Below are 22263 nucleotides of genomic sequence, written 5' to 3' on the forward strand. Positions count from 1 at the left end.
GCAATAACTGCCATCAAGCATTTGTCTGAAGTCGCAACAAGTCTCTTAAATCTATGCTGGGGCATTTTGGTCAGTTCTTCAAAGAGGTGAATTATTTCAGCCACACTGGATGGGTTTCAAGCATGAATCATGAGTTTCAATTATGAGGTCATCCCACAGCATCTTAATCAGATTTGAATCAGAGTTTTGATTAAGGCCAAAACCTTCATTTTCTTTTTTCGTTTTTTTTTTTTTTTTAGCCATTCAGATGGGTACTTGCTGATGTGTTTTGGATCATTGTCATGCTACACCACCCCAATTAATTTAGACTCAATGATGTCACAAACTAATAGCCACACATTCTCATTTAGGATTAGGAAGGCTTATTGTTCATAAGCATACACTTTAATTAGAAGTGTAAGGATGAGCTTGACTGTCCAGTCAGTTGCTCTCATCATAACCAAAGTAAAGCCACAAAACAGCAAACTACATTATATAATCAAAAAGCAGTAAGGACTAGAGAAAGGACAGAGCAGTTTTTACAAGAGAGTGAGAGGGCGTGTGTATACACAAAAATAATAAATAGCACTGATATTAAATCAAGCACTTTGCTATTTTATATAAAGATTAAAAGATTGTGATGGGATAAAGATCTTTTTCAAACAAAGATTATTTCTCAGCAGCAGTAAGCAGTATGTAGCATACTAAGAAGCAAAGAAAGAATTGGGAAAAAACCTACATTGTTGCATCAACTGTATAGGGAAGAGGGAACTACATACACATTAACAGCACATTGCACAACACAGTTGTACCATGTCCTCAGGCCAGGACTCTGTCTGCACCTAAAGGTCAAGGGTCAGGAGGTTCAGGTCAGAGTCCATCACTACTCTCAGGTTTCAGGCCTGATCGCTGGTTTTTAGTTGTAATAACTGAAGCTGTGCATTGACTCTAGATCGTTCCTCTTTAGGTGCAAAAATAATAACTTCAGTTTTGTTTCTGTTCAGCAAGAGAAAGTTTTGGCACATCCACACATTTATATGCAAATAGCATATAGTACTGCTATAAGCATTTTCAGGTAGTGTCACCAAGATTATACTAGGAGAAAAGCCATTTGACTACCTTGTTCATAAATATTGCATCAGGACTTTCCATTTTTCATGACACTGACACTTTTAATGACATGAATACCTGCTTCTGAGGAATCTGTTTAGAGCATTTGCCATACTTTTTGCATGTCTATCAAAAATGTTTTGCAGTTTGGACATTTTTTTAGAGAAATGTGCTAGCTGTCGTGAAGTTGTGAGTGGTGTGAGAAATGCACCACACCAATTGAAAAAAACTATAAATACAGACTAGTTTCTTCATTGTATAAGATCAAACAGGTTAATTAGACATTTTAAAATGTTTAAATTTACACTGTCTTTATTACAAAGTGCCATTAACAAGTAAATGTGAACACCTTTCCTTATAATTCTTATTTTACAAACTTTTTCAATATTTTATCAGCATGATTTAGATATGGTTTGTATTGCTATTTTTTTTACTGCCAACAGTATTATTTTTAACTTCATTAAATTATTAGATATATGAAATCAATGTATATCATGAAGGTCATATCTGATGACGCCTTCCACTACTATTGGTTGAGAAATAACATTGACGGATTCCGATTGGATGTAAAACCCAGGAAGTGAGACGATAACCAATCCCCAGAATAAAAACGTTTGAAAGCAAAGATTTGACCTGTCTGCTTCTTGGAGCTGCAAGCTCTCAGCTCACCGTCATCATCACCATCACCGGCATCAGCTGTTTGAATCAACTTGATAGTTTGTATTTATTTTAACAATCGAAGCTTGCAGAGCAATATTGAACATGGCGGCCTTCAAATTGGTGCTGATTCGCCACGGAGAGAGCAACTGGAACCAGGAGAATCGTTTCTGCGGCTGGTTCGATGCAGATTTGAGCGAAACCGGGGAGAAGGAGGCGAAGAGAGGAGGACAGGCTCTTAAAGGTGTGGGGGCTACTGGCGTTTTATAATTGTCTGCGGCAATCCGGCGCGATGTTATTCCAGACATGCAACAGTGAGTTGCATCATTGCAGCTGCATGCATCAGGTCGCAAACCGACACTGAACGAGATTGAAAGAATGTGCTTTTTGACGTGGTGCGAGTGCAATAACATTACACAGGTTGTTGAAAATGTTTATTTTCCAGGTCAAGGAGAGATGACAATGGCTTACAGTTAGATAGTCAGGTATTAGTCGGGCAAATGATTCTTCGTCATTTTTCTAGCAATAGGATGCAGAAATGTTATAAACGAAATCAAGGATCCTGTTGTGTAAATCAAAAAGAAATTTTAAGAAAAATCATTTTATGACTCCTCAGTGATAAGAAATATCATATTCGTAGCCCTAATTTACTGTAATATATTCATATTAATATTTTTGGTGTTTTTCCTTAATTGTTCATAAAACATGTTTCAGATAACTTTCATTGCATTCAGTTGTGCAGTTTTATTTATTTATTTATCACACCCTTTCACAATAAATGTCATCTCTAGGCACTATAAAATAGCTTCATCCACCAAAGGACTTTTATTTTAAAAAAAGCAACAGAATTGGCAGAGAAAACCATAAATGGTTGTTAACTAGGAAAATCCTGAATAGTGCATTATATGCAATGTAAAATCCAATTGAGTTTGAATTTAATTCACATGCATCTAATTAATTCCAACCCCTATCCAAATCATTTGGTAAGATTTATAGATCCAGTCAAAGTTAGTCCTACTTGTGGAATACAATAAATTTCACTGATGATCTATTTCCAATTGTTAAAAAAATAATCTAACATTAAATTTTGACAACAGAGATTCTGGATTATGTTTTATGAGTAAAATGCAAATTTCATATTCTGCAAATTGGTCCAAAATGTTGTGATGCTAATAAAATAAGTTTATGTTTAACACAATTGTCTTTGTGTCTCTATCTGAATTTCACAGATGCTGGTTTTGAGTTTGATCTCTGCTACACCTCGGTATTGAAGCGGGCCATCAGGACCTTATGGCTCGTCTTAGACGGCATTGATCAAATGTGGGTGCCAGTCCATCGGACCTGGCGGCTCAATGAGCGCCATTATGGAGGTCTAACTGGGCTCAACAAAGCTGAGACAGCGGCTAAGCACGGAGAGGCCCAAGTGAAAATCTGGAGGCGCTCATTTGACATCCCTCCTCCCCCCATGGGCCCAGACCATGACTACTACACTATCATCAGCAAGGTTTGATATGATTGTCTCCAGTGTAAATACACAGACAATCAGCTATGTTGGCATTCGGATTTTGTACATGTTGACTGGCTTAGTGCTTGCACATTATAACAAAATGGAGGCATGCCTTGTATATTTTTTCAGTCAGGTCTGAATGATAACTGAAATACCTGCAATATTTAAAGGACAATATTGGGTTAAAGGAATTGCACATATAATATGGAACGAAACATGATAACCGCTGGGATTCAATTCCCCTTTGTTTGCTTGCAGCACCCTAATGTTATTGCCTAACAGGATGTCTAGTGAGAGTTAATATGTGACTGGCACAATAGAGTACTTCTGGATTTAAGTTCAAAGTTCAGATAAGGTGGAATGGTCATATTTTGAAATGGTTAGGCAGATATAAAGGTCAGGGAACCTTCCAAACGTATCGATACCCATTTAACTCTTTGAATTTTGTCACAGCTATGAACTTCAATTTATTTTTTAGGGATTTTATGTGATGCACCAAAAACTAGCACATAATAATCAATTTCCCTTTTCTTGCTGATGAAAAGCATTCCCACAGCATGTTGCTACTTCCTCACTGCAGGGCTGGTGTTTTTGGGGTGATGTGGAGGTTTGCATGCTGGCCAAAAAGTTCAACTTTTGCCTTATTAGACCTGAGCATGTCTCCCTTATGTTCTCTATACATTTTCTGGTCATCTGCAAGAAGTGTTTCTTTTGGGTTTCTGTTATTAATTATTCTTTCCACTCTCCCAATAAAGGGTGTATTACAGTGTACAATTAATCATTGTTCTGTCAAATGATCCTCCTATACCTTCGGCTCCTTGGTTGCCTTTGTGATTGATGATCTCCCTGTCCATTCTGTCAGTTTGGTTTAGTTTTCTGCTATACCTGTCATTTTAAACAACTGATTCAACTAAACATTTCCACAAATTTATCGAATTTACAAACCTGCTTCAGACAGCTTGGTGCAAGCACATATGTAAGGCACCGGTTTGCGCACCATTTGGAAACCAATTTATGTCCAAATGTTAGTAAAAGAGTTCAAAATATCGTTTATTTCTTCTTTTCTGTAAAACCTTACATTCTGGTGTGGTTTTCTTTGCAGGATCGTCGCTATGCAGACCTAACTGAGGACCAGCTGCCATCCTGTGAGAGCCTGAAGGACACCATTGCACGTGCACTGCCTTTCTGGAATGAGGAGATTGCTCCTCAGATCAAACAGGGGAAACGGGTGCTCATTGCTGCCCATGGAAACAGTTTGAGGGGAATTGTGAAGCACTTGGAGGGTGGGTGCCGATGCACTTTACAATTCACTCTAAAAATATATTCTTCATTACTTGGTGTCAATTTGTTTTCTTTGAACACACGTTTTCAACAAGCAGGATTGGCATGCAAAAAGTTTCCTATAAATCAGTGGAATAATTTATCCATTAATGAGAATTAGCTTTCTGTGTGTAACAATCCATAGGAATGTCAGACGAAGCCATCATGGAGCTGAACCTGCCAACTGGCATCCCGATCCTCTATGAGCTCGACAAGAACCTGAAGCCAGTGAAGCCTATGCAGTTTTTGGGAGACGAGGAGACTGTACGCAAAGCCATGGAGGCTGTCGCTGCTCAAGGAAAAGCCAAGAAGTAACAAGAGAGAAATGAATAAATAAATAAACATAATAGTCTATTTAGTGTGAAGGTATAAGTAATCCCTGAAAGCTGACCTCAGATTAGTGTGTTTCCCAAATGCTAATATGTTTCAGGTTCTACAGTATGAACAAAATGCTAGAGATTGTTCTTCTGGCTTCATGCAGGGCAAATCACAAACATGGATGGATATGTTTCAGAGAAATTGAAAGCACAGCTCTCAAGAGATAGGAAAAATTATAACCTTAAAATAATATTTATTAGGACTTGTTAAAGCTTGTAGTAAAATATATTTAATGACTTGAACGAAACTCGAATGTTGCCATAAGCTAGAAGCTCATAAGATTTTAGTTTTGTTTTTGATGCTCAACATGCATAGTATGTTTGCAACTAGTAAGAACTTACATACTCTTTCTATGTTTATTCTGTGTTTTTAAGTAGTCTGTTTTCTGCACCAGGGATAAGGACCAATCTTCCCCTGTCCTTGTTTAATGCGTGGGACAAGGTGATTGCATGTGGCATTTTGAATATGTGCTTTTATTTGCTCAATTTTCAATGTTTACTTCAGGAAAACTATTCAAAGGAAACGGCTGTCAAATTTTTCAATCTCTTGAGAGTGGGATGGGATATTTAGAGCAGGTAATTGTTTTCCTTTCACTGCATGTCTTTAGGCTGTGTACCATGTTTATGAATGTTGTCTGTGTTTTTGTCTGTAATCTAGCAACCTTTGTCTCTCTTTGAACATTGACTAATATCTCTTTGTAAGTATTACACTGTATAAAAAAAGGATAATTCCCTTATTTTGCTAAGAGTTCACCAATTTTACAGTGCTAAGAGCAGAGTTTTCTGTGTTGTTTCACCATATTTGGTTTGCTATTGGTTTAATGTGCCTCCCACCATGTCCTACAGTATTGTTGAATGCTTGCTTGTTTTAATTTATGCAATGTATTGTGTGTTGCTTAAAAGAACCATTAACTAATAAATCAAAAAGTGTGTGTATGTCTGTGTTGTCTCCCTGCCTCTTTATGGAAAGTACTTCTTGGAGAAGGTGATTTTAAATATAAACATCACCACAGGGATGATCATTCTAGGGTGATGTGGACTTTTGCTTGTTGGCCAAAAAGTTTAACTTTTATCTCATCTGACCAGAGCATGTGTCCCCTGTGTCCTCTATATGATGTGCCGTGTGGCAATCTGCAAACAGTGCTTGTGGCTTTCTGTCATTAGTTGCTTTCTTCTTCCCTCTCTCCCATAAAGAGTAGATTTGTGAAGAGTACAATTAAAAGTTGCTCTCCTTGACCCACCTGTCAGTTTCAACAGGTGGCCATGTCTTACTGTGTTTGCGCTTAAAACAATAATGTCCAAATGGTTACCTTGGGGATTTCAATGGAATAAAATGAGGCCACGCTGTCAGTGTGAGTGATTTTGATAACGCTTCTGCTGTTTTAGTTTGACTGTTCATTTGCTTCTTCGAAGATATTTAATTTAAATCTGTTCTAATAAAGCATACTTTAATGCTCAAAGGAAGTGAAATTCTGGGGTAACAAAACAAGTTTGTTTTTTAAAGAATCAAACATGGATTGCTGCTTGCAGACACAATTTCCACTAGCGATCTGCATTACAGTGGATTGGAAAGTTGTAGTTATTTTATTATAAATATTATTATTCAAAAAGAATGGGCACTGTAGCGACGTACAGTTGAACACTTCTATGTGTGTAAATAGTCCTCATTTTCATTCCTTGGACAGTAATTTGATCACTTCGATGACAAAATAGTACTTTAACAAATATTTTAAAAAATAATGTTTTCACCACGGTTCAGGGAAGAACGGTTGTGTTAACACGGAAGTCCCTCGGAAGTAAAATGCTTGACTTGGACTTCAACTTCCAGAATGCAGTTCGTGTAACAACGACACAGTAGAAAGCGGGACAAAAACTTGTGATGGAGCAGTTGTAGCACTGGAAATCCTCGGTCTTGTCATTTGGGTTAAAGGTTGTCATAAACTAATCATAAGACTCATCCAATGGAGAAGACTTCTGAAAATCAAGGAACTACGCGGTAAAAGAATCCCGTTGACGTTGTTGTTACCACATGGTTAAGTTTGTAGGCGCGTCAACCGCCGCCTAGCTTAAACTCACTTCCTGGAACGGCGGTTTGCTAGTATTTACTATTATTAAGCTACTGTAAAACGTATGTATCTTTCTCTGTGTACGTATTTAAGACTCTTGCACATGCAGGAAGTGGCTGTAGGTGAGTAGAATGATCGTAAGTTAAAGAATAACAAGCATGTTTCTATAAAGTTCTGTGCACCTTCTTTGTTGTTTGCTAGGAGTTAGCTTTGTGGTCGTTTGTGATTAAAACGCGACCGTGCTGTGATGACATTTACAAGTTCGCTTAATCTCATTATTGTCAAAGCGTTTAAGCATGTGTTAACGCCTAAGCCCCTTAAATAAGTTCCTCGTGTTTTCATTTACGTAGCAAACTCGGATTGGTAGTCTTTCTCAGTTCAGAGCTGGAGTTTTCCTGTGTGCGGTGGATTGAGAGCTCAGTTTGACATAAACATGTGACGCTATTGCGTCCTTTACTTTTTTTTTTTGAAAACAGCCTGTTTGAGTTGCATTTCTGTCGTCTTAGTGAACGGACATCCATTCGTGAACGATCTACAAAGAGTCCTGGTTTGACTTTTTAGAGTAGTTGAGGATTACTTCTCCCCGAAGCACAGCAGCAGGACACCCACCACATTGTGAAGCTTTGCAGCAAAAATACCAATTCAGGTAACAAAATGACATTTCTGTATTTACGATTCCAAGATAACGAGTGCATTTTACAAAAGTTGAAAGAATGCATTTTTCGTTAAAGCTTTTTTTTTTTTTTTTAAACAGCTTAATATTCACTAAACAGAGCTGTGAATTTCTTATATGGCAGTTACTGGGTCATTTTTTTTGTCCAGTCTGCTCTGCCAGCTCTTACTATATTACCTAGGTACATACAAAGTAAATACTTTACTGATCCCAGAGGGAAATAAAATTTTATGTTATTATTGCCCTTTTTGAATATGTATTTATAAAAGAGAAATTCAGTTAACTATGCTGGCCAGTTTTGCTCAATTTGAAAGGAGTAGCCACTGACTTTTTACCACTTGTCTACCCTGGGTAATCTAAATCTTTGTCACGCATAACGTTATGATCAGCATAGGCACCTGACTTGCATTCAGTAATGCAGCCCCATATGCAAATAATTGATACATTGTTTTGACACTTTTTCATCAAAACTTGCATTAACTTCTTCAGTAGTTTTATTCATTAAAATGTATTTCAGTGGGGCAGCACATTCTCACTGCTAGCCTTCAGTGAATTTGCAAAATGGGTCCAAATAAAATGGCTAAAATATCACACACTTGCAACACTATTTATTAAAGCCAATTGGCAAATCAATTGGAGATGGCCTGACCCAGTCATTTATCCAATTTGAAAAGAAAAGTAATCTACTTTAACAGCTCTTTACACATTAAATCCTCCCTGCTGAGGACTAAACCTGAATCACCTCCAAACCAGATATAATGAAGTTGCTTCTGGAAAATAAAAAAAAATAAAAAATAAAAAACTGCTGAAGAATTTGTGTATTCAAAATGACTTACTGAAAACAAAATGCTGAAGATGACTGACTACAATACAAATATTTAAAAGATTTTAGTTTAATTTAGCAAAAACTAGGGCAGTGTTCAGTCTTCTAATTCGTCTCTCAGAGGTGTCTACTCTTTTTCACAACACTAAGTACAAAAAAATACAAAAAAAAGTTGGGAGTGGTAAAATACAAACTGTTTACTGATACTCCCTGTAACTTCTCAAGGCCGCAGGCGCCAGATCCTATGCCTCCTTGCTTGCACTATGAAAGGTTCCCAAGCATTTTTTTTTATCACAGAAGCTGATGTGTCAGCTTCTGTGATCTCCAGCCTGTTGGAGATCTACAGGCTGGTGTAGATCTCCACAGCGGCCTGAGCGCCGTCTGCTGACCTTATAACCTGGTTTTGCTTCTGCATATGTACTGTGGTTTCTATCACTGAAATTTCTGGCTAAGGATGTGGAAGTGGTTGTGCCAAATAAATGTCCATTTTCAGCAAATTCAGTACTTTTTTCATAGTAGTTCATCAAATCAAATCTTAAAGGCATACTAAACAATGAAAGAAAGAGGATTTGGATTCATCTACCACTACTAGTAAAACTCCACAAACAAAACATGACTTAAAGTTTGGTGAATACTGTCCTGTTGTAGGCAATTTTCAATAAATCCACAGGTGCTTGTGTGTTTCTCAGAAATGTGACAACAGCTGAACTTGTTGAACGAAGATATCTTTTTTTCTGTTTGCAGTGATGGATCCTGCTTTCCAGCAACACTCACTTTCACATTTCGCATCTTTTCCCCAAGAGACTCCAATCAAACCATCTCAAGTCCCAAACTTGATTTCTCATCCAGCACCCAGGAGAGGTTTGCCTCTCCAGACTCCGGAGGAATGCAGCATGAACAAGTTGAGCCCAAACTGGCATCCAGCAGGAATGAAATATCCGGCAGCTCTCGTTTCAAGTAGTTCAACGAACATTGTTTCCCCTGTGAACTCTTTGTTAAAACACAAACTTGGTCCTCTGAAGCCCTTTTCTCCATCTCATGGCCATGTTCTGAGCAGCCCGGTTAATGGTGCCACTCCAGCAAGGGAAAATCTGGGTCCTCAACAGAACATGATACGGTTGGGCTCAGGATATTTCACCTCACCTCAAGTTGTTTCAGCCAGCCAAACTAAGACTCAAACCTCAGCTGAGAGAACTTTTATTCCCACTATATTTAATTCTCCATCTCCTCAGTCTGGGAAGAATATAAGCAACCCTCTCCCCTCCTGCCTCTTCAGACAGGATCAAGGAACTGAATCCAAGATCCCATCCTCTAACTCAGGAAAAATCAAGGATGTGTCACAGAGAGAAGACCCAAATAAGGTAATTCTTTCTCTCTTTTAACATGGTGTTTCTGTGGCATTAAAGCAGAAATTAATGCAAAGTGTTTATGATTCTTCACACTTATTCTGCCAGGCTCTGCTCAGCAAACTAAGAGATTTCCTACGCAATGTTCCTCTGTACAAACCTTGTGTGAGTGTTCGCTCTGAGGCAGTCAGAAAGTTTCCACGCATCCTCATACAGACTCAAAGGGATTTCTTCCTGGTGTCAAGCAAACGGCTGTGAGAGAACTTCCAGAGTCCAGCAGAGAATGCAAAACTATTAGTTATAGATTATCCTTCAGACACAGCATTGTAGCTCCAGGACTATTAAAAAGCCTTTTTATTGGCTGTGTGTAGTAACAGAATTATATTTTGCTTGCCCAATTTAAAGCATAGACAAGGACTGGTTACCTGTTTCAAAAGGTAGAAATGAAAAAAAAGAAGTTTAATTTTCTCCCTCATACTGTTTCTATGATTTTAAAATCACTTTTAATGATAGACTAGAGAAAGTACAACAATCCTTTAAGTTGTTTCCAGCCATATGGAGCATATTCTCCCCCATCTGTTGCAGAGCACTGCTGGTCAGCTGGGGGCAAATTTTCTACAAATGAGCACATTTCTGGTTGAGGGAAATACACAGACAGTTGAAATGTAAAAACTAAGCTAGCATCACCCATCATTCTTAGTAAGGCAGCCCTGTTTTCAAACTAAGACCAGCATGTTTGTTAAGCTAACACACAGGTGTCAAACTCCAGTCCTCAAGGGCCGGTGTCCTGCAACTTTTAGTTGTGCCTCTGCTGCACCACACCTGAATGGAATAATTAGGTCATTAGCAAGGCTCTGGAGAACTGATCTACATAAGGAGGAGGTAATTAAGCCATTTCATTCCAGTGTTTTGTACCTGTGGCACTTATAAAAACTGCAGGACACCGGCCCTTGAGGACTGGAGTTTGACACCCCTGCGCTAACAGATAACCAGACCTAATAATCAACTGATATTTAACAACACCAGAACTTCTGCTAAATTTAAGAACAATTCTTTATTACAAGTACATACATAAAAATAATAAACAAATGTCTTAGATATAACTATTGTTAGTTTTAAATTCAAGTTTAACAACTGACACAGTATGACATTGAACTTGGGAACCAGGTGGTGATTTTTGGAAACTCATCATTTATTCCTGTAATGATCATCATATTAGATTTATAGAGTTCAAAGTTAAGCATTAGACTGACAAGAACAGTTATTAACATTAACTCTCCAAATCTGTGCAACGAAATTTCGTTCTGTATACACCCTGTGCATGCAAAATGATAATAAAGTCAGTCTAAGTCTAAGTCTGTATAAATAAACAAATGAATTCATTAATCAAATCAGAATAGTACCATGCGGATCATAAGAAATTACTCTAAATAATTTTGCCATTACTCATTATGATGACATAATGTTATAATAACTCAGTGACTTAGTTGATTAGCCCATTAACTGACATGTATTTGAATGAATAACTATTAACTATTGTTATTTATTTATTTATTTATTTGCTTTACTGTTTTAGAGCAACCAACATGAACAGACACGTTCAAGAGAAAGCATTATTCCAGGTAATATTTTTATTAACAATTACTTTTTCAATATTTGAAGAAAAAAAAGAAGAAATTGTGACAATTACAATTATGTATTAACTTGTTCAGTCTCAACTTTTTAGTAACTGAGGAGTTTGATTATGGCTTGCAGCAAATGAAAGCACAAAATAAAGCTTCCCATTTGTTGCGACTGGGAAGATATGAAATTTATTTTGCGGTTAGTCAGTAAAGCTACGCATCTAAAGCACAGTCGCACGCAGTGTTCAGTCCATCCGCTCACTTATATAAATAATCCCGCCGTTCGCTCTGAACCATAAACTCCGGGATTAGAAAAGCTGCCGTCATTTTAAGGATGCTTATTGGTCCCCCGAAAAACCACAAAAACCCATTACATTCTCATCAATCAATAAAATCCTCCCAGGCCGAACTTGAAAATTGGAAGTTATGCTGCCAACACTTGGCTTCCGGCAACAAGTCAGGCGGAAGTGAGAGCGCTGTGCAACGCAGATAATATCCCGGTCTGACCACGGTGCACTAAATAATAAATAAACTTAATGAAGCTTCGAGGCAGATACATTTTCCTCGAATAATTTTAATAATCGAGGTACTCGAATCACTCTAGGAATTGTTTAAGCCCTAAAGGACGGTCCCAAAGCAAGCATCGGTGCAGATATGTAGGTTGCTAGTTTTTATGTTTTACAACATAGCGACTCCACAGTTAATCACGGTTATTAGTGATGGGATTTTCGGCTCCTTTTCGAGATGCGGCTCTAATGGCTCTTCTTACTGTGGAGAGCCGGCTCTTTCGGCTCCCCATATATATTTTTGACATTATTAATTAATTAATAGCTTAAACCTAATTTTATAATATTTTGTTTCATTATTGACATTGTCAAGCACTTATGATGAGTAAAAATGCCGCATAACAATGCTATAGCAATACCGATGCGTGTGATGTCCGCATGTGCCTGTGCAGGTTGTTTGTCGAGCCTGCACGATAGGAAATGCTGACTTTGCACAGTCTGCACTCTGCCCTGGAGCTTGATGTAGCATTAAAATGAGTCCAAATCTTGCTCCGTTTTCTGTCACTCATTTATTTTCACCTATTCAGCTCTCACACTGACTCCCCTTCTTTCTGTCGTGCTTCTTGACCGCTGAGTGAGTGTCTGTACATAAACACCTGGCGTTTCCACAAAAAAAAGTGGAGATAAACTTTTTTTTTCAGTGTTTTCCCGCCACATTATTAATTGAAACTATGTGTGATTGGTCAGATGTGTGGAGCACACGCTTGACATGAGGGCAGTGGACCGACCGAGGGAAAAAAACTCTCCGCTCTAGCGCTGGCAGAAGAGCAAAACGCGCAAGGAGAGGGAGAAGGGGGGGAGAGACAGCGAGGCACCGCAGGACAAAAAAAAAACGATGTGGGGAAAAACTATCGGCTCTGGCACTTGCAGAGCACAAGCACAACAACAGGGAGGCGGAGAGACAGCGATATACCGTAGAAAAAAACCCGGCTCCCAAATAGGATCCTAAAACGGCTCCCATTGTGGAGCCGGTTCCAATCGTTCACTTCAAAGAGCCGGCTCTTAGAGCCGGATCGTTCGCGACCGACACATCACTAACGGTTATTTCAGTTTGAATCGACAGCGCTTCCATTGTACAGCTGTCACGTTCGACTTTTAAATCTGCGCTTCCCCGGTTCGCTCCTCCTCACCGGGCTTTATTCTACGCACAGTGGTAGGAGACTAGGAGCCCGGCGGCAGGTAACTGGGGGTAAGGTCACACGATCACGGCGGGAGACGGCGCTGCTCCGTCTCCATTTATTTCTATGGAGTTTGCGCTCATCCCGACGAGCACACAGCGTAATTCGTTCATGCAAAATTTCGAGCTCATATACGCAGACGTGCACACGCGGGCTAGCGATGCTACACGAGAAAGTTGAAAATTGTTCCACTTTTGTCGTTTTCGCTGTCCGTGTGTTCGGTTCGGCCCGAGTGGAAGAAACGTTAGCTCTCTGTGTGTTTAGCCGTTACCAAGGAAACGAGAGGGGAGGAGTAACTGGAGGCACCGGAGTTGAGCTTTTTGTCATCCAGTCTCTTTGGTAGATAGAGAAACAAAACGAAAGCAAACAAGCAATATTGTCGCCCTCATTTTATTGTTGTATTATTAAAATGCCCCTATAAGCATTACTGAATTTAATTGAAAGGAAACTCTCTTTCTATTTATAGTGATGGATCTGAATAGCACATCCCAAAAGAGAGGCTGGGAGGGGGAGCCTTGCTTTAAGAACACCAAGAAACCTTGTCACAAAGGAATAAACCATGGAACAACAGAGACAAACGGAGTTACTCCTGGCGCCTCACCAAGATCTTCACTGGACAGTCAGCCATCAACAAAAACCTCCTTGGTCTTTGAGCTGTCGCCTGAAACAGCAAACGGACTTCTGAAGTCTGAGCCGGCATGCTCAGCGTTGTCATCCACACTCAAACCCTCGAGGTTAGACTTAGTTTGTCCAAAGAAAACGCCATCTGCAGGGGCAAAGAAAGGCTTTATTACCACTGAGAATAATATAGTGAAGTTAAGATTAACTTCAACTCTGAGTAAAGGGAGTCCAAAGATTCAAAATGAGGAAAACCAAAGGAAGGACAAATCAAGTTCTTCTAAAGTTCATCATAAGGAGTGCAGCAAACCTCCACATGTTGGTTCGGTTTGTAGTAACTCCAACGCTGGCTGTAGTGTACCAGTTAAGACAGAAAGCAGAAAATTAGAGGGCATCTCTCCAAAACCAGCATCTAAGCCTAGTTTAAGTTGTAGCACACCAGAACGTAGTAAAGCCAGTCGTGTACGAAAACCAGTGGTTGTCCTTGACGACATAGATCAACTCTTCACCCCTGACCCCAACGTTTATGTTGTCAGGCCTGCAAGTAAGGCCCCAAAGTGTAAGATGGAAGAGCAAACGATAAAGTCACCCACTTCAAAGAAAAGTTCCAGCTGCAGTCCAACAGTTACACCCATATCTCCTCCTGTCACACAACCTCTTCAGGCAGCCTCCTCACCAGCCTCTAACCGGACTGTCTTTTTGCCAACTGTGACTTTGGAGCGACTAAAACTGGAAGATGGAGGCATCAAACACAGTCCTGTCAATTCTTCAAGAAGTCAATCTAAGGATGAGAGTTTTAAACCTCAGCACAACCTCTCCCTGAAACCTAAAACCAGTGAGGGTTTGCGTTGCTTGGAGATGGACACAGCAGCCTCTGTGCAAGAGACTTCCCCTCCATGCACAAAGCCTCCACCATTAGAGGAGGAGGACAGTGATGGGAGTAAGAGGGGGAAAGAAGAAGACTCTATTGACGTTGAACTAGACCTTGGCCTGAGCATTTCATATGGTATAGATCCAAGCCAGAGCTCTGACAGCAGCGAGGACGAGGAGCCGCTAATCTCCTTCCAGGAGATGATGGAGCACGTTGCGAAGCCTCCAGACACGCCGCAGAAAGAAACCATTTCAGAGCCGAACACGCCAGGAAGTCGTAGCTCTCAGTCAAAAACGGTAAGCTCCTTCTAATTTGTGTTGTTTGCACATAAAGTTGAACATGCAACATGATCAATATTTAAAATTTGGTTTTGATGGGGGGGTTTTGTCTCCCTTTACTTCATTTAGCACCTGCTGTCATCCTCCACAAAGCCAGGAGTCTACAAGAACAACCTGGACCAGATGTTGAAGGAGATAAACAGCACCAAGAAGTACATAATCCAGAAAAATAATCTGCATATTGGTTTTTGTCTCATGTCTCTGGACCATATTCAATTTATTTTCTCTTTTGTTTAAATGTTTTATCAGAGCAAAGGAGATTGAAGCACAACTTCTGTCTGCCTGCAATGAAGACCTCTTGAGGTTAGCTGAGTATGAGGCGGCAGAGGAGAACCAGGAGGAGATTGCCAATGAACACCAGTAAGAGAAACCGAAGCATATTGGCAGTAACACTCTGGGCTTGCTGGGACAAACATGATTTTAATGTAAACGAAAACTGATTTATAATTTGTTCTCCAGGGAGTTTCTGCAGCACTTCTCATTGATGTCTGCTGCAATCAGAGAAATCCCACCAGGGGAGATGGTTTTTAACCTGGAAAGGTTCGGCCAGGTCTTTCACCAGGATTCACTGCAGCTCAGGCAGTGCCACGTCAGTCCTCAAGGGGCCTCTCAGAAGACACTTATTTGGTAAGGCGTACTCGTGTGTGTTTGTTTATACACGTGGAGTCACTTTACAACTCTTAGTGCTTTGTAATAGAAGCTGTGTTTAAATACGTGCCCTAAAACACCAGTGTAGGCAAATTAACTGTTTTACTAGAGTATTCTGTTTGCTCTTTATCAAACATAGGTGCTGTTGTTTTTCTGACTTTTGTCCCATAATCACAGTGCTTACGAATTGGTTACTGGCTTGGAAAAAACAAGTTTTGTCCTTTTCTTTAGCGTAAGAAAATAAGCATATATGGAACTTAAATTTGCTTTTGTAAAAAAAATAAATCCAAAGTGCCATGCAAAAACATTAAGACATATTAAACATGTAATATTTTCTGATGTTACAACACATAGTAGTAGGGAAGGGAAGAGAAAAAAATAAACATTTATTTGAAATAAAAAAAAAAGTCAAAAAGCGTAGCTTGCATTTCCTCTCAGCTCAGTATGTTTTTGTACCCTGTCTATAAGCTGTGAAGAGATGTGGAAAAATTATACCCTCTCCATGAAATCTCGCTGAGCTTGAGCAATTTTCTATGTGATGGGCAAAAGTTTCTTTTCATGTGCACAGCCAGGAGAAGCACTCACAAAAAGACTTGTAGCTGTAATTGCAACAAAAGATGCCACAGCGAAGTGAGCCGTGTGAATATAGATTATTTTTCTAAACATTATTAAAACAATGATGAAGTAGATTGTGACAGTAGACCAGATCACCCAAATGCTCTAACCTGTGAATCATTTAATTTTCCTCTATTTTCAGAAAGTCCATTTAGAGAGGCCACAGGAAGTTCCTCAGCATGCATAATTTTTTTGTTTATGCTTGAACTTTGTGCAACTTCCTGTACTGGAGCTTGTATTCAACAATGTAACCTCTGTTGGTCGTTGGCAAACTAATGGTGTTGAACCAATGTAAAGTTTCATCTTGTTTGTTTATGTCTCCTGTCTCGTTGCAGGTCCAGTCCTGCTCAGTTGAGACTGCACTTGAATGTTGGTCTGTTTGAGGAAGCTTACTGTAACTCACCTTGTCCAGCTCAGGTTACCTGCTTTCTTTTCAAGGTACGCCCAACACACTCTGCAGTAGCTGCGTCACAGAAACTGAGAAACTGTTTTTAAACCTTCACCTGTTCTTCATAGATGATGTCGGTCCATAGTGAAAGGATCATATCCAATAAGATCCTACGAGCCCTTTGTGACATCGCCTGTTCTGCTGCTTATCAGATAGGTTAGCATCTCCCCTCATTGGCTACTTTTTTTTTTTTTTACTGAGGGAAAAGTGATGTGTTTTTTTTTTTTCTGTTTGTACACTTAGTGAACAATGACAACCAGAAGTTTGAAGTTTGGGTTCCCAGTTTGGCAGATGTGACGCTGGTCTTTATGAACATGGGTGCTGCATTTGTGACACTCTTCCCCTTTGAGAGTCTGCAGCCATCATTCACAGAGGGAGATTTGCTGTGAGTGACTGCTCTGTGAATCAGTCACGTTGCTGCTTTGCATTTAGAATAGGACATGAAATAACGAAGTCACTTTGTTTGAAATGACAAGGGTTTTTTTCTTTGTTTAGAGAGGATATCTATCTCAAAAGTGAGTCTCCTACTAACAACAATGAAGAGATCAGTTTCCCTGAACACAACTGCACAAACATCTTAAAGGTGAGCAATTAGGAAGTTTTAATTTGTTACACTTAAGATTGACCTTTATTCAGTAAAGGTTTTTCTTGAATGTCTTATAAGTGTTACCAAAATAAAAGTCTTGTTTACCCCGCTTTAATCAAACTCTGATTTGTTTGCCTGGAGAGTGCGGTTCATTTTTTGGAGATGTGAATGTGCAATCAAACTCTTAATATGGACCCTCACCACAGGCGAGGGGGTGAAGAGGTTTTTTGAAAAGTTTTGTTTGTTTGATGCAGTTCAGTGTGAAAATGAACCACACCAACTAAAAATAATAAAAATGTTGCAATTTTGGCCCCACAATTGAACCAAATTTACTGAACTACCAGGTGTGAAAACACGCTAAAAGTTACCTTTTTTTTTTTTTTCTATGCAACTGATTTTACTGTAACGAGACCTCACCTATTAGAGTGAAAACAAGAAACCCTTATCTAACCAGTTTCACTATTCCTCCTTGTTTTGCTTTTTTTGGACATTTTTCCCAGTACCTGTCTTACTGTATGGGGCTCTGCCCTCATGCATACAGCAACGATGAGCTGCTGTTGCTGCTTACTGTGGTGGGAAGAATCAGCCTTGACACACGGCTAATCCTCCAGTCCAGCGTAGCAGTGAGCTGTCTGCTGTATACAATAATCAACAACATCAGTGACTGGTCTTCTGTGGTCAGTTAAAAAGAAAAAATCACTTCCCACTCTGCAAAAATGGCTTTGTGTTTCTTTACACTTTAAGCTGTGGTTAAATTGCTGACGTCACATTATTTCTCCGCTGTAGCTGCCGAGAGTCTGTAAAGCCCTGACTGATTTAACAGATGATCATCACAACATGTGCCTCCTGATTCAGCTCCTACCTGACAGTAAATGTGGAAAGTGAGTATATATTTTTTAATGCATTTATTTTAAATCTAGTTTTCTCGCATTATATTTACGATGTAAAAGAATCTAAATGTGCAAGTGAGATTATGTTACCCTGCAACCTCGGATGGCTGAGGGTAATGTAGCAGGTGATCTTCCCTCAACATGTGATGCTGCGAAAAGAGGAGACGCACACGTTGAGCTCCTTTTAACTTCAACAGGAAGATTTATTCTTCTTATGATGACCATACTCCATATCAAATACTTATATCAAATACTTCATATAAAATACTTCAGGTATCACTGTATAACTTACACAAATAACCCTTTGATTCAGTACATTACAAATGACTGCAATATCCCTTTAAACCGAACGACAATTATTTTTAACATGCTCCATCATGAATTTTATTGAATGGCAAAATATTTTAGATAGCTTTTAATTATCCAAACCAATTAGCTTTGTTTTAACTCAAATACCTTGTCCCTTTTCCTCAGACCTTTTGTATTTTTACCTTTCAAAATAAAAATATATGGATTTGCTTTTAACTATTTTAATAGCTTTTACAATTTTTATTCTGCACAACATTTACTCATTGAGTTTGACAACATTGTTTCGGTGTTATTGAAATAACCCATAAAGAAAAGACACCAGAAAAATGTCTTTTACCGTTTCAAAAAGTGAAAAATAAAATAGGTTCAAAATGAACTCAATCTCTAGTCCTTCAACTGTTTCTCAGCTAGCTCAACACGTGTACAATGTTCGCTCGCATTAGCATTAGTTAGCCTCCCGAAATACGCCCCGTTTTCTACACAATGTCCATCCAAAGCTGTACAAAGTGACCCACCAGTTGACTCTCGAGTCTATAACCTCTTAATTCTTGAAGGACACCACATTTATGCATCAACATACATTTTTACTGAGCTGCGATATGAAAAAGACGAGACACGTTGAGCTCCTTTTACCTTCAACAGGAAGATTTATTCTTCTGGTGTGCTCAATCTTTTCTTGGTCACTAACGCGTCAGCGCCCCTAGCGGCCATGTGTAGAATTGCACGGACTAACTGAAATAACACTACAGAACTTATTACGATCAGAAATTAAAGATTCAAAATGAAAAATTATGTTGGGGTGCCTATTTTCTTGCTTCTTGGTTTTGTTTACTAACCTGTTTTTCACCCCTCTACAATTACAAAAACCTAGTGGTTTCAAATCCTGTCATGCAAAGTATTACATAAATATCAGACATTTTAGAAGGAAGGAGGGGTTCTGCATTTAGTTATATTATCTTTATCTCAGTTAAAGTCTCATTGTTTCCTTCTTGGGTTTCTCTGAGTAGAGAACTCCGCCGCCATTTAAGCATGTGCTTCATCTCTAAGTTGTTGGATGGAAATTGCACCTATATCCCTGTGGAGACAGAACTTCCGGTAAGCTCTCTTAAAGTATTGGAGGCATCCGTTCTACAGCAGCTTGAATTCAGTCCTGTTAAACAATGTCGTTTGCATTGTGGGCAGCTTGCCGAGTTGAGGCCGTATCTTCCTCAAATGCAACCCTCCGCCCTCGTCCGAAGTATCCAGCAGAAAGACAAAGAGGAGGACATGGCAACTCAAGACCAACAGGTGAGGACAGATTTAAGGAGTAGCATCACAAAAAGAGGATATCAATTTTATTTTTACACAAGTTTCTTATGCATTCCAGGCCTACTACCTGTGTTATAGCCTTCTGACTCTGACAAATGAGGCGTCCAATTTACAGGTCTTCACACCTCAGCAGAAGGTAACTTCTTTTTCTTTTTTCTGCAGTGCTGTTGGAATTCAGTTTAGTTTAAACAAATCACAATGGAATTTTGGATACTAGAAATCCAACTAAAGGAGATTTGTTTTTCTTTTTTTTCTATTTTTTTGTTCTTTAGGCGCAGCTGCTTGTTTTGTCATCCGAACTGGAAACACATGTTAAATGTGACATCAGAGAAAGCGAAAAGTGCCTTTACCGCAGCAAGGTGGGGACGACCTCAAAATATAAATGGGAAAAATGTATCTGGATCCGGTGCAAATACATGTGCATTACAGCATTTTCTTAACTAAAATGTTTAGGCAGATGTTTAAACCTGACTTCCTGAAAACATTTCAGTTTAAATTTTGTAGTGCATTTATTTTTAGAATTTTCCATAAAATTTTCCATAATAACTACAATTTTGTCTTTTCAAGTGCTAATTGGCTATGCAAAACATAATTGAAGTGAATAAGAACAGTTAAGTGTCAGATTTCACGTTTTATTACTAAATGGCCATATTTATCTACTTCACTGCTTTTAGAAGAAAAGCTGCAACAAAATCACAAAACTCCACAAGTTTCTCTGTTTTAGGACATTATTTTTGTACTGCCTTGCAATTTGGGGAACTACTTTAAATTTCTGATGTGGTGATGCAACACACCAATATATGGGCTCTAGTGTCCATGTCTAATAACTTGCCATTACAGCTAATAATTATCTGTTCATCTCTGTTTGCAAAGGCTGTTACCATGACACCATAAATATCACAAAGTATTGACATAAAAATTAAAGTCCATTTCTCCCAAACCTAGCTCCAGGTCAGTTTTCCAATTTGCATCCCAATTTCGCTCAAGTATAAATTCTTGACTCAAAATAACACCCTGTGACTCCAATCAAACCAAAATAAGAAAGCGTGACCTCCTGCTGGTAGATGTTATTCATCACATTCCTTTAACTAGATTTTTTTTTTTTACAGTAGGCTGTGGCTTTAACATGAAAAATTACTATATCATCACATCAAAGTGAACATGAAAACTCCCCTTGGCAGGTGCAAATGTGAACATTGTCAGCACCAAACGTCCAGCAGTAGCCTTCATCATTTTATACTGAAAAAGTCTGGCATATAAAAAACTAAGGTACAAAATGAGCAAAATCTCTCCCAGAGAGATATAAAGATGTTCCTTTTTATCATTAAATTATTAATGCAGATATTTCTTTACCAACTGAAACTTTCTATTGTTGGCTGCATCGTCTGTAGCAACATCAGAAAAAGCTTTTTGATTAACAGGAACAAACTGTATATGTTTAAAGCTGTGCATTATGTCTGTATTCCTCTTCTAGGTGAAGGATCTGGTAGCCAGGATCTACACAAAGTGGCAGATGCTCCTCCAGAAAACTAGACCTCTCAATGTATAGTACACATAATTACTTCCCTCACCGCCGCTTCTTTGAATATATTAAAACATTTTTCAGCAATTTGAACCGTCTTTGCAATGGTTTATAATTTTTGTTGCAGGGTAAGCTGTATGATTATTGGCAACCTGTGGAAACCTTCGGAAACCCTGAAGACGATGAAGAAGCAGTTTTCATTGAAGACGATGAAGAAACCATAATTGATGAGAATGATACTTTAATTGCCGAAAATAAAGAAGGAGAAAATGAAAAAACGGAGGTTAAAGAAGACATGGAAGTAGTTGCACATCCGGGAGACAAGGAAGACGACACAAAGGCGAGAGAAACGACAGCGACAGAGGAGCAAATGACTGATGACTTGCAAGCAATGCCTGTGATGGAGCCTCTAGCTGTGGATGAGAAAATTGATCCCAGTCCTAAAGAATGTACAGACACAGAGACTCGGACTGCTGAAAGGGAAAAAACGCCACCCCCTGATGCTGTCATGTGAATCTCTGTCATGCATATCTTTTTTTTTCTCTTCTGGTTGTCGAAACCTTTTGCCTTTAAGTAAAAATTATTTGCACTTTTACTTACTGATTAGTCTTTTTCGAATATGTAACTCTCAGGTTAACCGTATGCAATAGTAGATTTTTATAAAACTTTACATTTGATTAAAAAAAAAACGTTTAGAATACAAAGTTTACAGAGGTCAAAAGCATTGTAAATGTTGTTTTTTTGTGCTTTGCACATATTAAAAGTTATTTAGTTTGTTTAATACGTTGCTGAAAAACATTTTACAATTTTTCCGCATTGGTTTTTTTGTGCTATCGTTAAAAGGTAAAAATGTATATATTTTGTTAACTTAAGATTTTTTTTTTTC

General features: G+C 38.8%; 2 protein-coding genes across 5 annotated transcripts; both read left to right on the plus strand.

The window, feature by feature from the left end:
* Positions 1-1684: 1684 nt before the first annotated feature.
* On the plus strand, positions 1685-6297 carry LOC116713633 (phosphoglycerate mutase 1-like). Its single transcript, XM_032553842.1, has 4 exons — positions 1685-1990; positions 2976-3250; positions 4356-4536; positions 4719-6297. Exons 1-4 carry the CDS (start codon positions 1852-1854, stop codon positions 4886-4888), a joined length of 765 nt encoding a protein of 254 aa, XP_032409733.1. The 5' UTR covers positions 1685-1851; the 3' UTR covers positions 4889-6297.
* A 488-nt stretch (positions 6298-6785) lies between these two features.
* On the plus strand, positions 6786-22092 carry slf2 (SMC5/6 complex localization factor 2). 4 transcript variants are annotated; one of them, XM_032553684.1, is made up of 20 exons: positions 6786-6946; positions 7493-7662; positions 9257-9873; positions 11435-11480; positions 13691-15009; positions 15121-15203; positions 15301-15411; positions 15511-15678; positions 16650-16752; positions 16831-16918; positions 17006-17147; positions 17258-17345; positions 17849-18025; positions 18135-18229; positions 19555-19642; positions 19730-19834; positions 19914-19991; positions 20128-20214; positions 21330-21398; positions 21505-22092. In XM_032553684.1, exons 3-20 carry the CDS (start codon positions 9259-9261, stop codon positions 21889-21891), a joined length of 3849 nt encoding a protein of 1282 aa, XP_032409575.1. In that variant the 5' UTR covers positions 6786-6946; positions 7493-7662; positions 9257-9258; the 3' UTR covers positions 21892-22092. The 4 variants fall into 4 exon arrangements, with proteins under 4 accessions (XP_032409575.1, XP_032409574.1, XP_032409576.1 ...); XM_032553683.1 differs by having other exon boundaries at positions 7523-7662; XM_032553685.1 differs by lacking the exon at positions 6786-6946 and adding an exon at positions 6971-7138.
* Positions 22093-22263: the final 171 nt, after the last annotated feature.

The sequence above is a fragment of the Xiphophorus hellerii genome, chromosome 22 (assembly GCF_003331165.1).
Source record: "Xiphophorus hellerii strain 12219 chromosome 22, Xiphophorus_hellerii-4.1, whole genome shotgun sequence".
NCBI classification, from domain to species: domain Eukaryota; kingdom Metazoa; phylum Chordata; class Actinopteri; order Cyprinodontiformes; family Poeciliidae; genus Xiphophorus; species Xiphophorus hellerii.

Bases quoted from the DNA above. Each gene is read 5' to 3' on its own strand.
- LOC116713633 (XM_032553842.1), top strand. From the start codon at position 1,852: ATGGCGGCCTTCAAATTGGTGCTGATTCGCCACGGAGAGAGCAACTGG. The intron at 1,991-2,975 runs GTGTGGGGGCTA...TGAATTTCACAG, and splicing joins AGGAGGACAGGCTCTTAAAG to ATGCTGGTTTTGAGTTTGAT. The intron at 3,251-4,355 runs GTTTGATATGAT...TTTTCTTTGCAG, and splicing joins ACTACACTATCATCAGCAAG to GATCGTCGCTATGCAGACCT.
- slf2 (XM_032553684.1), top strand. From the start codon at position 9,259: ATGGATCCTGCTTTCCAGCAACACTCACTTTCACATTTCGCATCTTTT. The intron at 11,481-13,690 runs GTAATATTTTTA...TTCTATTTATAG, and splicing joins AAGAGAAAGCATTATTCCAG to TGATGGATCTGAATAGCACA. The intron at 15,204-15,300 runs GTACATAATCCA...ATGTTTTATCAG, and splicing joins GAGATAAACAGCACCAAGAA to AGCAAAGGAGATTGAAGCAC.